This window comes from Salvelinus namaycush, chromosome 2, assembly GCF_016432855.1.
Source record: "Salvelinus namaycush isolate Seneca chromosome 2, SaNama_1.0, whole genome shotgun sequence".
Classification (NCBI taxonomy): domain Eukaryota; kingdom Metazoa; phylum Chordata; class Actinopteri; order Salmoniformes; family Salmonidae; genus Salvelinus; species Salvelinus namaycush.
The window spans coordinates 44,671,542-44,684,171 of NC_052308.1; the positions used below are offsets into that span (position 1 = coordinate 44,671,542).

Consider the following 12,630-nt stretch of genomic DNA (forward strand, 5'->3'; position numbering starts at 1 on the left):
CAGGACCTCCAAATCCAACTTCTTCACCTGCGGGATCATCTGAGGAGTATTTGTCTGTAATAAAGCCCTTTTGTGTGGAAAAGCTGATTGATTGGCTGGGCCTAGCTCCCCAGTCTGGCTGCGCCCCTGCCCAGTCGTGAAATCCATAGATTCGGGCCTAATGAATTTATTTCAATTGACAGATTTCCTAAAATGAACCGTAACTCTGTAAAATCTTTGAAATAGTTGCATGTTGCATTTATATTTTTGTTCAGTATATGAATGCTTGCAAGACTGCTATTATTATATATTTTTTTAATCAAACATGTCATAGTGGCAACATATTGTAAGTAAAGCCATTTAAATCTTTGGCTTTTCACAGGATCTTTATTCCTGGAATATAACGTGTTTATTCACAGGAAAATATGTATCCTTACTTTTTGGGGACATTTTCTGTGCCCTTGTACTAGTTTTTTTAAGAGGGGAAAAACAAAGATATTGTGACATGCCAGATTTGTGGATGGTGAGGGATGAACACAATACCATCCTAGACTAATGTTTCCTTAATATAGAAGCATGGGCCACAACAATGCTCCGTGATCTCCACCATGTGGACACTTTGGAACAGAAAGGATAGTGATTCCTCTTTATTACACCATATTTTTTTTGTATGTAATCGACATGTGTTTCATTGTTCACTTTCAAAGTAATACAAAAGAGTAAGAACTATACTACAAAGTATGCATGCAAGCTTCCTAACTGCTACAATAACAATACCAGTATGTTGAAGGATATTTGGAGATATGAATGGGGGGGGGGGGTATATGATATAGGAAACAAGATAACAAAATAAATATTTTTGATGTTATAATTTTCTTTGTGAAAATGCATGACAATACAAGATACAGCAAGCCATAGCTCACTAGAGCTGGGCGATATGGACAAAAAAATCCATATCACGATAAATTGCCTGAATTGATGCAATAACGATAAAATCGCACAACAAGTTTATAACGATGTGGACCACCGTTTTTTTTTTTTTAAATGATCGTTTAGTACTACTAGTTTGATGGTTGTAACCATCAATTGTCCCATTAACAATCACCCATATTAGCAAACGTATTTAATTTCAAATGTCACATTTCTCTAGTATAGGCTACTTATCTTAATGAACGATATCAGCTAAATGCATGCGATAAGCGATCGGTGCGGTCAGTGTTGATCATTTTCAGTTTATCGTCCCAGCTCTACAGCTCACTATATACAAAAACACACCAACGAGTTCTACAAAATAAAATGAAGTTTCACTTCTAAATCTGTCAGGTTATCAACCCCAAAGTAGGTTATTTAACAGTTCCATATCGGAATGAATCCATCATTTTATTTCTTTGTACACAGCAGTTTAGTAGACGGTGCCTCTTTAGATAGTAAATTCCTCTGAAAGTCTTTTTACAAACGTAGCAGGTATGTTGCTGCTGCTTGGAGTGACTCTGGATGAGCTTTAGTAGGGCAGATGCTTCAGATCGACGCAGTTTCCACTTGGAGCTCTCAGAAAATCTGCTCTCCTGCTTGGGCGTTTTGTGGCGGTGAGTGTTCAGGTATTCCAACCACTTGTTCCTGTGATTTCTTTCATGCTTCTTGAGGTTGTCCGCCCGGTGGAATACTTTGTAACACATTGAGCATGAGAAGGGTCTTTCAGTGGAATGTGTGTGCTGGTGGCGCTTCAGATGATCCGCCCGACCGAAGCTTAGGCCACACGCCTCACATTGGAACACCTTGCCAGCCTTAGTGTGAGCGTGATACCTATGTCTCCTGAGAGCGTTACGGTCCTTGAAACTTGTCCCACAAGCTTTACAAAGAAAATGTCTTGATATGATGTGCATTTTACCGAGGTGGGTGTTAAGGTCCTCCTTCCGCCCGAATGTATCCCCACAACAATGACAAAGGTGAGGTTTCTCGTTGGTGTGCAGGCTCTCATGCCGCCTCAGGTGCTCTCGCCTCTTGAACTTCGTACCGCAATTTGAACAGACATGGGGAGTTTTATTCGAATGGATCATTCTGTGTTTTCCCAGATTTTTTACTGTACTAAATGTCTTGCCGCACCGGTGGCATGTATAACCGCCTGGTTCTGGATGAGCAACTTCACGATGCAACATCAGTTCCTCTTCTTGTTCAAACCGCTTCCCACACTGCTGGCAGGCGTGGTTTCTCACCTGATGAGTCTTTTCATGTGTACGCAACTCTCCCGGATCCCTGAATTTAACACCACAATCGGAACAGACAAAGGAACTGCCAGAATGAGAATAGCTGTGGCGCTTCAGGTGATCCTTTCGGCCAAAGTGTTGGCCACATTCCTCGCAGTGGTACACCTTGGATGCTTTCCTGCGGTCTTTGCGATCCTTTAAACACTTCCCGCAAAATGTAAACGAAACGCGATATATGAAATATTCCCCACAATTCTTGCAAATGAATTGTCTCGATCCATCTTCCTCCGTCTCTCCTACACTGTTAAAGTCTATTTCAGGTTCCTCCTGACTTGTTGACTGATTGTCAACCCTTCGTGTCTGCAAGCCTTTCAAGGTGTCTTTAATGATATTGCCAACCGCTTTAAGGATTTTGCGGTACTGGTCCGGGTGTATGTCCCTGGCATGATTCTCAAACTCCAGTCCACTGGTGAGGTGTAGGACACAGAGTTGACAATAGAAAACATCCCCATCTTGGCTCACCCTACCTGCCTCTATGAAAGCCTTTACATGCTTACGCAGGTGGAAACACTTATGCTTTTGGAAAAGATCTGCCTTTTCAAAATGGCGGTCACATTCACAGCACGTTAAAGCATTTGTGTTTTTATGCAAGTTATTTTTCAGATGATAAATGTTCTGGTGCTTGGTGCGAGTTGTTTGCTTGTTGAATGCTCTACCACAAACCGGACATCTAATATTTTCTTTCGCTTCTGGTCCGTGCTTCTGTTTAGGAGGCACTCCTTCACTTTTGCCCTGTGCCCAAGCATGTCTTTTCTGGTGTTTTTGGTAAGATTTGAAAAACTTAAAAATCTTCCCACAATCCAGACAAGGAAATGGAGGAGAACGTTTAGTGTCAGGCGTTTGCTGTACTGCAGAAGATATTAAAATACATGCATCCTGATCATTCTGATCCTTAGTATCTTCGCTGTTCTTCCTGTTTTTCTTGTTGGCCCTTACATGAGTTTCTGTGGCATCTTTCCTATTGCCTTCAAGACGTATAATAATCTTGGAAGTTGAAAGTTTCCTCTGTTTTTTTTGGCTTCTTTTGGTTATCGTGATCCTGTGAGTCTTCTCGTGCTTTATGAAAGAAGTTACGTATTTGAACTCCTTACCACAGTGCTTGCAGGTGTGAAGGCCTTTCATTTTCTTATTGACACTTAGGCCAACTGCTTTGATCGACTTACCCTTTCTTCTTCCTCTCGTTCTTGGTACAACGTGAGTGTCCTGGTGCTTTGTAAATGAAGTTAGGTATTTAAACTCCTTCCCACAAGTCTTGCAGGTGTACAGGGCTTTGATATGAGTTTCCTCATGTTTTCGGAATGAAGTTAGATATTTGAACACCTTCCCACAAGTCATGCAGGTGTGCAGGGGTGAGACACCTTCTGTTTCCATTGACTTGGCCTTCTGTCTTCCTCGCTCACTTGCTACATCACATATTGAGTGAGCGCTTATCAAGTGCTGCTCCAGCTCCGGTTCGCTAGTGAAGGAGGCTTCGCAGGCATCACAGGGAAAGAACTGGAGTTCCACATTTGCAAAACCTTTACAAAAGACAGAAGCAACAAGGACAACGTTTAAATGCTTTTGACCTTGTATGTATTTCTATAACAGTTAATAACCCAGTTAATCGCAAGTTAGCCTAACCCACAACCCAATAGCCTTGCCGTCTTCTCTTACCATGCCCATCATCATCATCCTCATGAAAGTCAGCATTCATCTCCATGTCCAGGCTGCCATGGATACTTTCAGGTAGGTTGCTGTCCTTTACCTCGAGAACAAGCAAGTCTGGAGAGACGTCTGAGATCTCCAAGGTCATGATCTCGCCATTGGCATATCCAGATAGTGAGCTAGGAGGGTCCTCGCTCTCCAAATCAATGGACTCCATGTTATCGTCTTATCCTGAGCGCACATACACACACAAAATAATTGTACAAACAACTATCTCTTTAAAGATGTTAGATAACGCAGAATGCAAGTGTTCGGGGACCTCAAATTGCCTGGTACTCGGACTCCTTGCTCCAGCCAAACGCTACGCCTCCATAACACCTAGAGTGTAAAATGCGCAAAATGGTACGCCGCATCATCTGGATGTGTGTGCAACAAAAGTTCAACATTCACCTTCTGCTACCGTTTCTGTAAAGCCGTCTACGCATACTTTTGATAAATCCAATTTGTATGCACCACACAGAATAAACTGCAACTGCAACGCAGCATTCCATTGGAAATTAATGTACTTCTGGTGTACCAAAACACAATGAAGCTGAACGCCACGATCACACCAACAGCATTTTTCGTTTTGGTACATGGTGCATATGTTGGATTTATCGAACGTATACATCAAATTGTATGCGTAGACGGCTTGACAGAAATGGTAGCGTTGAACTTTTGTTGCGCACACATATCCAGATGATGCTGCATACTATTTAGCGCAATGACAGTGTATCGCCACCGACAGTGTTATTGTGCAAAATGGTACGCAGCATCATCTGGATATGTGTTCAGCAAAAGTTCAACGTTCACCTTCTACTACCATGTCTGTCAAGCCGTAAACGCATACAATTTGATGTATACGTTCGAATGTACTTGTGGTAGCTAGTTAACGAACGACAGAGCAGCGGGAAATATTGTAGTGTGTGTCGTCCGGCTAGATCTCAAATGTTATCATGGCCAAATTAACTACATTATTTGGTTTGACTTAACTTACATGTTATTTGTATTGTTATTTAGGTTAACTAGCTGTGGCTAAACTTCGCGGATGTTGGCTTTAAAAAAAACGAACCATTGTTTCAGTTTTCAATCCAACTAGACTACTTTCAAGGTGAGTAACTATCTATTAAAATACCAAACTTCCGCAGAGAGCCTGAGCCCACGATAGCTAATAAATTCACTAATGTACCAGATACAAACCTAAAACAACATCGAGTCACTCCGTTTGCTATCTGCAGTAGCTACCCCGCCATGTTGTCGTGCAGCCCACAAATGTGTTCGATTAGAAACAACAGTGTAATTGCTGGACTTGATCGATATAAAATAACATTCTCATCAATAGATCTCGTAGATGTCATTGTTAATAATTAACTGTTACTCAGCTATATTAATTTGATATCTTTTTTAAATGTACCTTGATTTGATTTGGAACGAAAAAAATGCAGAATAATAATTCCTTTTCGGAATTATTTATTCGAAACACTTTATATAGAATCTTCGGGACACGTTTGTCTACAATGTGCGTTTTTGATATTGTACTATATTTCGTTTACTTTAGGCATATGGGATTACTGTTTCATTATTATTTTATTACACATTTCATGAATCAAGTCATGTGAATACATGTTCAAATGATCAGAACGTAATCATATTTTGGTATACACTACCGGGCAAAAGTTTTAGAACACCTACTCATTCAATGGTTTTTCTTTATTTGTACTATTTTCCACGTTGTAGACACATGGAATCATGTAGTAACCAAAAAAAAGTGTTAAACAAATCAAATTAATTTTATATTTGAGATTCTTCAAATAGCCACCATTTGCCTTAATGCCAAGAGTGTGCACCGCAGTCATACACATACATGCTGAGCACTTGTTGGCTGCTTTTCCTCTCACTCTGCGGTCTGACTCAGCCCAAACCATCTCTATTTGGTTGAGGTCGGGGGATTGTGGAGGCCAGGTCATCTGATGCAGCACTCTATCACTCTCCTTCTTGGCAAAATAGCCCTTACAAAGCCTTGAGGTGTGTTGGGTCATTGTTCTGCTGAAAAACAAATGATAGCGGGACTAAGCCCAAACCAGATGGAATGGCGTATCACTGCAGAATGCTGTGGTAACCATGCTGGTTTAGTGTGCCTTAAATTCGAAATAAATCACAGACAATGTCACCAGCAAAGCACCCCCACACCATAACACCTCCTGCTTCACGGTGGGAAATACACATGCGGAGATCATCCGTTCACCAACACCGCATCTCACAAAGATACGGCAGTTGGAACCAAATATCTCCAATTTGGACTCCAGACCAAAGGACAAATTTACACCGGTCTAATGTCCATTGCTCATGTTTCTTGGTCCAAGCAAGTCTCTTCTTATTATTGGTGTCCTTTAGTAGAGGTTTCTTTGCAGCAATTTGACCATGAAGGCCTGATTCACACAGTCTCCTCTGAAAAGTTGATGTTACTTGAACTTGTAAAGCATTTATTTGGGCTGCAATTTCTGAGGCTGGTAACTAATGAACTTATCCTCTGCAGCAGAGGTATCTCTGGGTCTTCCATTCCTGTGGTTGTCCTCATGATTGCCAGTTTCATCATAGTGCTTGATGGTTTTTGCCACTGCACGTGAAGAAACTTTCACAATTCTTGAAATGTTCCATATTGACTGATCTTCATGTCTTAAAGTAATGATGGACTGTTGTTTCTCTTTGCTTATTTGAGCAGTTCTTGCCATAATATGGACTTGGTCTTTTACAAAAAATAGGGCTATCTTCTGTATACCACCCCTACCTTGTCACAACACAACTGATTGGCTCAAACGCATTAAGGAAAGAAATTCCACAAATTAACTTTTAAGAAGGGACACCTGTTAATTGCAATGTATTCCAGGTGACTACCACATGAAGCTGGTTGAGAGAAAGCCATGAGTGTGCAAAGCTGTCATCAAGGCAAATGGTGGCTGCTTTGAAGAATCCAAAATATATTTAGATTTCTTTAACATTTTTTGGGGTTCATAGTTTTGATGTCTTCACTATTATTCTACAATGTAGAACATAGTAAAAAATAAAGAAAAACCCCTAAATGAGTAGGTGTTCTAAAACTTTTGACCGGTAGTGTATACTGTATATATGTTGCCTGGACCAATATACAGTTGAAGTCGGAAGTTCACATGCACCTTAGCCAAATACATTTACCTCAGTTTTTCACAATTCCTGACATTTAATCATAGTAACAATTCCCTGTCTTAGGTCAGTTAGGATCACCACTTTATTTTCAGAATGTGAAATGTCAGAATAATAGTAGAGAGAATTATTTATTTCATCACATTCCCATTGAGTCAGAAGTTTACATACACTCAATTACTATTTGGTAGCATTGCCTTTAAATTGTTTAACATGGGTCAAATGTTTTGGGTAGCCTTCCACAAGCTTCCTACAATAAGTTGGGTGAATTTTGGCCCATTCCCCCTGACAGAGCTGGTGTAACTGAGTCAGGTTTGTAGGCCTTCTTGCTCGCACAAGCTTTTTCAGTTCTGCCCACAAATATTCTATAGGATTGAGGTCAGGGCTTTGTGATGGCCACTCCAATGTCAATTAGCCTATCAGAAGCTTCTAAAGCCATGACATCATTTTCTGGAATTTTCCAAGCTGTTTAAAGGCACAGTCAACTTAGTGTATTTAAACTTCTGACCCACTGGAATTGTGATACAGTGAATTATAAGTGAAATAATCTGTCTGTAAAAAAATTATTGGAAAAATTACTTGTCACTTGTTTCATTTGTAGCCATGAAATGCTTTGAACGGCTGGTCAGGGCTCACATTAACGGCATCATTCCAAACACCCTGGAACCAGTCCAATTTGCATACCGCCCCAACAGATCCACATGACACAATCTATATTGCAATTTACACTGCCGTCTCCCACCTGGACAAGAGGAACACCTACGTGGGAATGCTGTTCATTGACTACAGCTCAGCTTTGAACACCATAGAACCCTCAAAGCTCATCACTAAGCTCAGGACCCTGGGACTAAACACCTCCCTCTACAACTAGATCCTGAACTTCCTGACGAGCCACCCCCAGGTGTTGAGGGGGCCCCTCCGGGTGCGTGCTTAGTCCCTTCCTCTACCACCTGTTCACCCACAAATGCGTGGCTCTAACACCATCATTACGTTTGCTGGCGACACGACGGTGGTTGGCCTGATCACCAATGACGATGAAACAACCTATAGGGAGGAGGTCAGTGACCTGGCAGTGTGGTGCCAGGACAACCGCCTCTCCCTCAACGTCAGCAAGACAAAGGAGCTGATCGTGGACTACAGGAAACAAAGGCCGAGCACTCCCCCACATACATTGATGGGGCTGTAGTGGAGCAGGTTGAGAGCTTGAATTTCCTCAGTGTCCACATCACTAAGGAATTATCATGGTCCACACACACAGTCGTGAAGGCATGACAACACCTCTTCCCCCTCAGCTGGCCCCTCAGATCCTACAAAGATGATACAGCTGCACCATTGAGAGCATCTTGACTGGCTGAATCACCGCTAGGCATGGCAACTGCTTGGTATCCGACCGCAAAGCGCTACAGAGGGTAGTGCGTAAGGCCCAGTACATCACTGGGGCCGAGCTCCCTGCCATCCAGGACCTCTATACCAGGTGGTGTCAGAGGAAGGACCGCAACATTGTCAAAGACTCCAGCTACCGATGAATGTTATCGATGCACCAAGTCTAGAACCAACAGGACTCTGAACAGCTTCTACCCCCAAGACTGCTGATTAGTTAGTTAAATAGTTAACCAATAGCTACCCGGACTATCTGCATTTATCCCTTTTGCACTAACTCTTTTGACCCATCACATATACTCCCTGGCCAGTTTATTACACTACCACATTCACAAAAATAGATCGCTCCTACAGACAGTGAGTCACATGGGCCGTGGCGCGCTATATTAAGTAGTCAGGCAGGCATCGAGGCATTCACTTACTGTATGATTGAATGTTAGACTGGGCAAAACAATTGACCTAAGAGACTGTGTGTGTGGTACGGTCGTCGATCCAGTATCTCAGAAACGTCCGCCCTCCTGGTATTTTCACACACGACAGTATCTAGGGTTTACAGAGAATGGTGCGACAAACAAAAAACATCCATTCAGTGGCTGTCCTGTGGGCAAAAACAGCTCGTTGATGAGAGAGGTCAAAAGAGAATGGAAAGAATCGTGCAAGCTAACAGGCGTGCCACAAACAGACATAATGTCGCAAGAGTGGTGTGCAGAACTGCAATTTCGGAACGCACAACTTGTCGATCTTTGTCACGAATGGGCTATTGCAGCAGGCGACCACACCAGGTTCCACTCCTATCAGCTAAAAACAAGAAGAATCGACTCCAGTGGGCACGCAATCACCAACACTGGACAATTGAGGAGTGGAAAAACATTGCCTGGTCCGACAAATCACGGTTCCTGTTGCGTCATGCTGATGGCAGAGTCAGTCCCACTAGCCTCCTCTGATAGCCAGTTAGAATCATGGATTCTCATTGAATTCCACAGATGCTTATTCACACTTTTTATAGTGCTTTATCAGTTGGTTTCTCTTCTCCTCTCTCACTCTCCCTTTTTCTCTTAATCCTTCCCTCCCTCCCTCCAGGATTTGGCAACTCTCCAGACTTGGATGCTCTGAAGACGGATCAGCCCCGGGTGGACATCCTAGGGAGGTTTATGGAGGCGCTGGGCGTCCGGACAACAGTGCTGCTGAGCCCATCTATGACCGGCCACTGCTCCATCCCCTTCCTCCATCCCCTCCCCCCTTCCTCACGAAACACGGTGCCCAGCTCCACGGCTTCATCCCCATAGACCCTGTAGGAGCCCGCAACTAACCCTCAGCAGTACCAGTGCATCCAGGCGAGAACTGTAATACTGGATGCCTGGGTGGGTGATATAGGAGCTTTACAGGCCTGAGAGTGGGTCCATTACAACTCAATGAGTATTTACATTTTAAGTCATTTAGCAGATGCTCTTATCCAGAGCGACTTACAAATTGGAAAGTTCATACATATTCATCCTGGTCCCCCCGTGGGAATTGAACCCACAACCCTGGCGTTGCAAGCGCCATGCTCTACCAACTGAGCCACACGGGACCACATGTATCTGGGATTCTAAGTTTTTCACTAGCAAAAATGGCATAAAGTGAACCAATATAAAAATAAACCTCAATAAAGCAAAGAATTGGAGTAAATTGTGGGAGGAACTAGATACGCTATTTTGGGGCTTGAGACCCAGCCAGCTTCCAGTGTGATGCTACTAGTAGTAGTAGCAGAAGCAGTATGAAAATGCTGTAGGAAAGATGGCAATGATGAAGCATAAATACATAGTTGTATTTTATTGACTTTCTAATGGTTAGGCTACATAGTCGCTCTTAACCAGTTAGAATCTGACATAATGGTCTTGGGCACAGAGAAATGCACCAATAACAACAACAGGATATTGTCGTCTTGGATTAGTGCAAGTCCTTGATTGGTTTAAGATTATCTTTGGCTGAGTTTACTACGCTCAATCACAGTCTGAGTTTGTGTGTTTTAACTCTATTCAGAATGAAATTGAATTACAGAGCACCTCTGTCAGTAATTAAGATTTGATATTTTTTTGCTAAGGATATGCAGGTTTTGTTTACATGTAAGAAGAAAAAAAAGTTAAGAAAAGAAAGTTATACAATGGAGTCCAAAATGATTGGATCCCTTGATCAAGATGAGCAAAAAAGACTGTATGAAATAAATAATACAAATACTGAGCTATATTGTATGCAGACAAACAATTAAAACTGATATCAATTAAAGTGATTTTGTTTAACACATAATAAAATAAAATCTTTAAAAAAGATAGTGGTCAAAATGATTGGATCTCCCGTTTTCAATACTCCCACACCCTCCCCTTGCGAGAATAACTCTAGCTGATTTGCTGCTTTTCAGACAATTGAGAAATCGATGCACATCCTCAACCAATAAAACGAAATCTCTCAGATTCTGCTGGTGACATCATTTCAAAGATCGACCACCATATTTTGCAGTCGGAATGACGAGGTATTTTCCGGTGGATTGAATTGAAGAGGGCAGTCCATAACCGCAGACAAAGGATATCAAGGATCTGGAAAGATTCTGTATGGAAGAATGGTCTAAGATCCCTCTCCATATGTTCTCCAATCATAAAACATTTTAGAAAAAGGCTCGGTGTCGTTATTCTCGCAAGGGAGGGTGCTGGAGTATTGAAAACGGGATCAAATAACTTTGACCCCTATCTTTTAAAAAATGTATTTTGTATTACTTGTTAAACAAAATCTATATCTTCGCAACTGTATTAGTATAAAATATTATAATATAAAACATGTTTTTACACACAATATAGCTCAGTATTTGTATTTATTTTATAGTATTTTTTTGCTCATCTGTTTCAAGGGATCCAATCATTTTGCACCCCACTGTATAACTGACCTGTTTATGTTGTGCATCCATGCAAAATGACCACTAGGTTGCAGAATGAAGCTACGAGTATCTGTAATGCATTGGCACAATGACAGTCTGTTTTTATCTGTTGAGAACAGCACGCCCTCTTTGTTTTATGATATTGATGTGTCAATTAAATCTCTCTTTTTTTACTCTAGTCTAAGTACTACCGTTCATAAATGTACATCAAAACAGTAATGCAAGGTTGTAAAATTCGGTTGGATGATTCCCGGATTTCCTACTTATTCCATCCTGATTCCAGGAATCTTCCAACTGGGATTTCGGAAAAATGTTGGGAAGGTTACCTGCATTTTTCAGCCCTCCACTAATATATTGTATTGTGATCCCTGCTTTCTTCTATTTCCCTATGCAGACTCATACTCTGTGTTTGGAGCACTGGACACCAACCTGGGGGCCCAGTCCCACAAGAACCTCATGCAGCTCATACACCACTCAGTCCTGAAAATGGATGGGTGCACGCCCTGCCTGCTACATGGATAAAACTTGGGAGTTCCACCAATCACTGTTAGACTTTCTCAGCAAACTGGAGTGAGTGGAGAAGAACCTTTGTGGGAAAGAAGAGCAATACAGGGTTGTGTTTGCATGGAAGCGGAGGAGTGTTATGCAATTCAGATACAAGGAAAGTAGTCCTCTGGGATAATAGGGCAAAGGTTGCTTTGATATGATAAATTACCCCCCTAGTCACCCTGGTGGAGTTGCTTCCATTACGATGCTTTTGTTAACATACCGTTCAATAGAAAGCAACTCTAAAATAAGTTTGCTCTTTAAAAGGCAAGGAGAACCCTTGAATAGGTTTGAGTTGAGCTTCTAGTACAGTATATGCACATTCAAAGTATTTATTGTCCTACAGGCACCATTATTGGTTCCATGATAAAAATCAGTTGACATGATGATAAAGAGGCTAAAAGAGAGCTAGGGAGATAGTCCCAGGGTCGTATTCATAAGTGCACACCATAGCAAAATGTTTTGCAACAGAAAACTAAAACTAGCGTGGGTCCCGTGTGATCATTCCAATTAAGGTGCTGTATCTACTAAATCTGTGGAAAGCTGTTAAAACCAGAAAAGTATACTCCGTTCCATTTTTTTGTTATGACAATGACCACTACTTATTTTATAATGACATTGTACATAATAGGTGATTTTGTTTTTCATTGGATAACAAATAAAAGCCTCAAAAGTTAATTGGCTTAAACA

At 41.6% G+C, this 12,630-nt stretch overlaps 1 protein-coding gene and 1 long non-coding RNA gene across 2 annotated transcripts; one reads left to right on the plus strand and one right to left on the minus strand.

Annotated features, from left to right (window-relative positions):
* Window positions 1-270: 270 nt before the first annotated feature.
* On the minus strand, window positions 271-5,194 carry LOC120063790 (zinc finger protein 709-like). Its single transcript, XM_039014090.1, has 3 exons — window positions 5,127-5,194; window positions 3,897-4,118; window positions 271-3,760 (listed from the first exon to the last, which is right to left on the minus strand). The coding sequence occupies exons 2-3, from the start codon at window positions 4,102-4,104 to the stop codon at window positions 1,323-1,325; spliced, it is 2,646 nt and encodes an 881-aa protein (XP_038870018.1). The 5' UTR covers window positions 4,105-4,118; window positions 5,127-5,194; the 3' UTR covers window positions 271-1,322.
* Window positions 4,691-12,625, plus strand: LOC120063796. Its single transcript, XR_005478549.1, has 3 exons — window positions 4,691-5,037; window positions 9,567-9,847; window positions 11,789-12,625. It is a non-coding gene; the product is annotated as an uncharacterized LOC120063796 (long non-coding RNA).
* The last annotated feature ends 5 nt before the right edge of the window (window positions 12,626-12,630 follow it).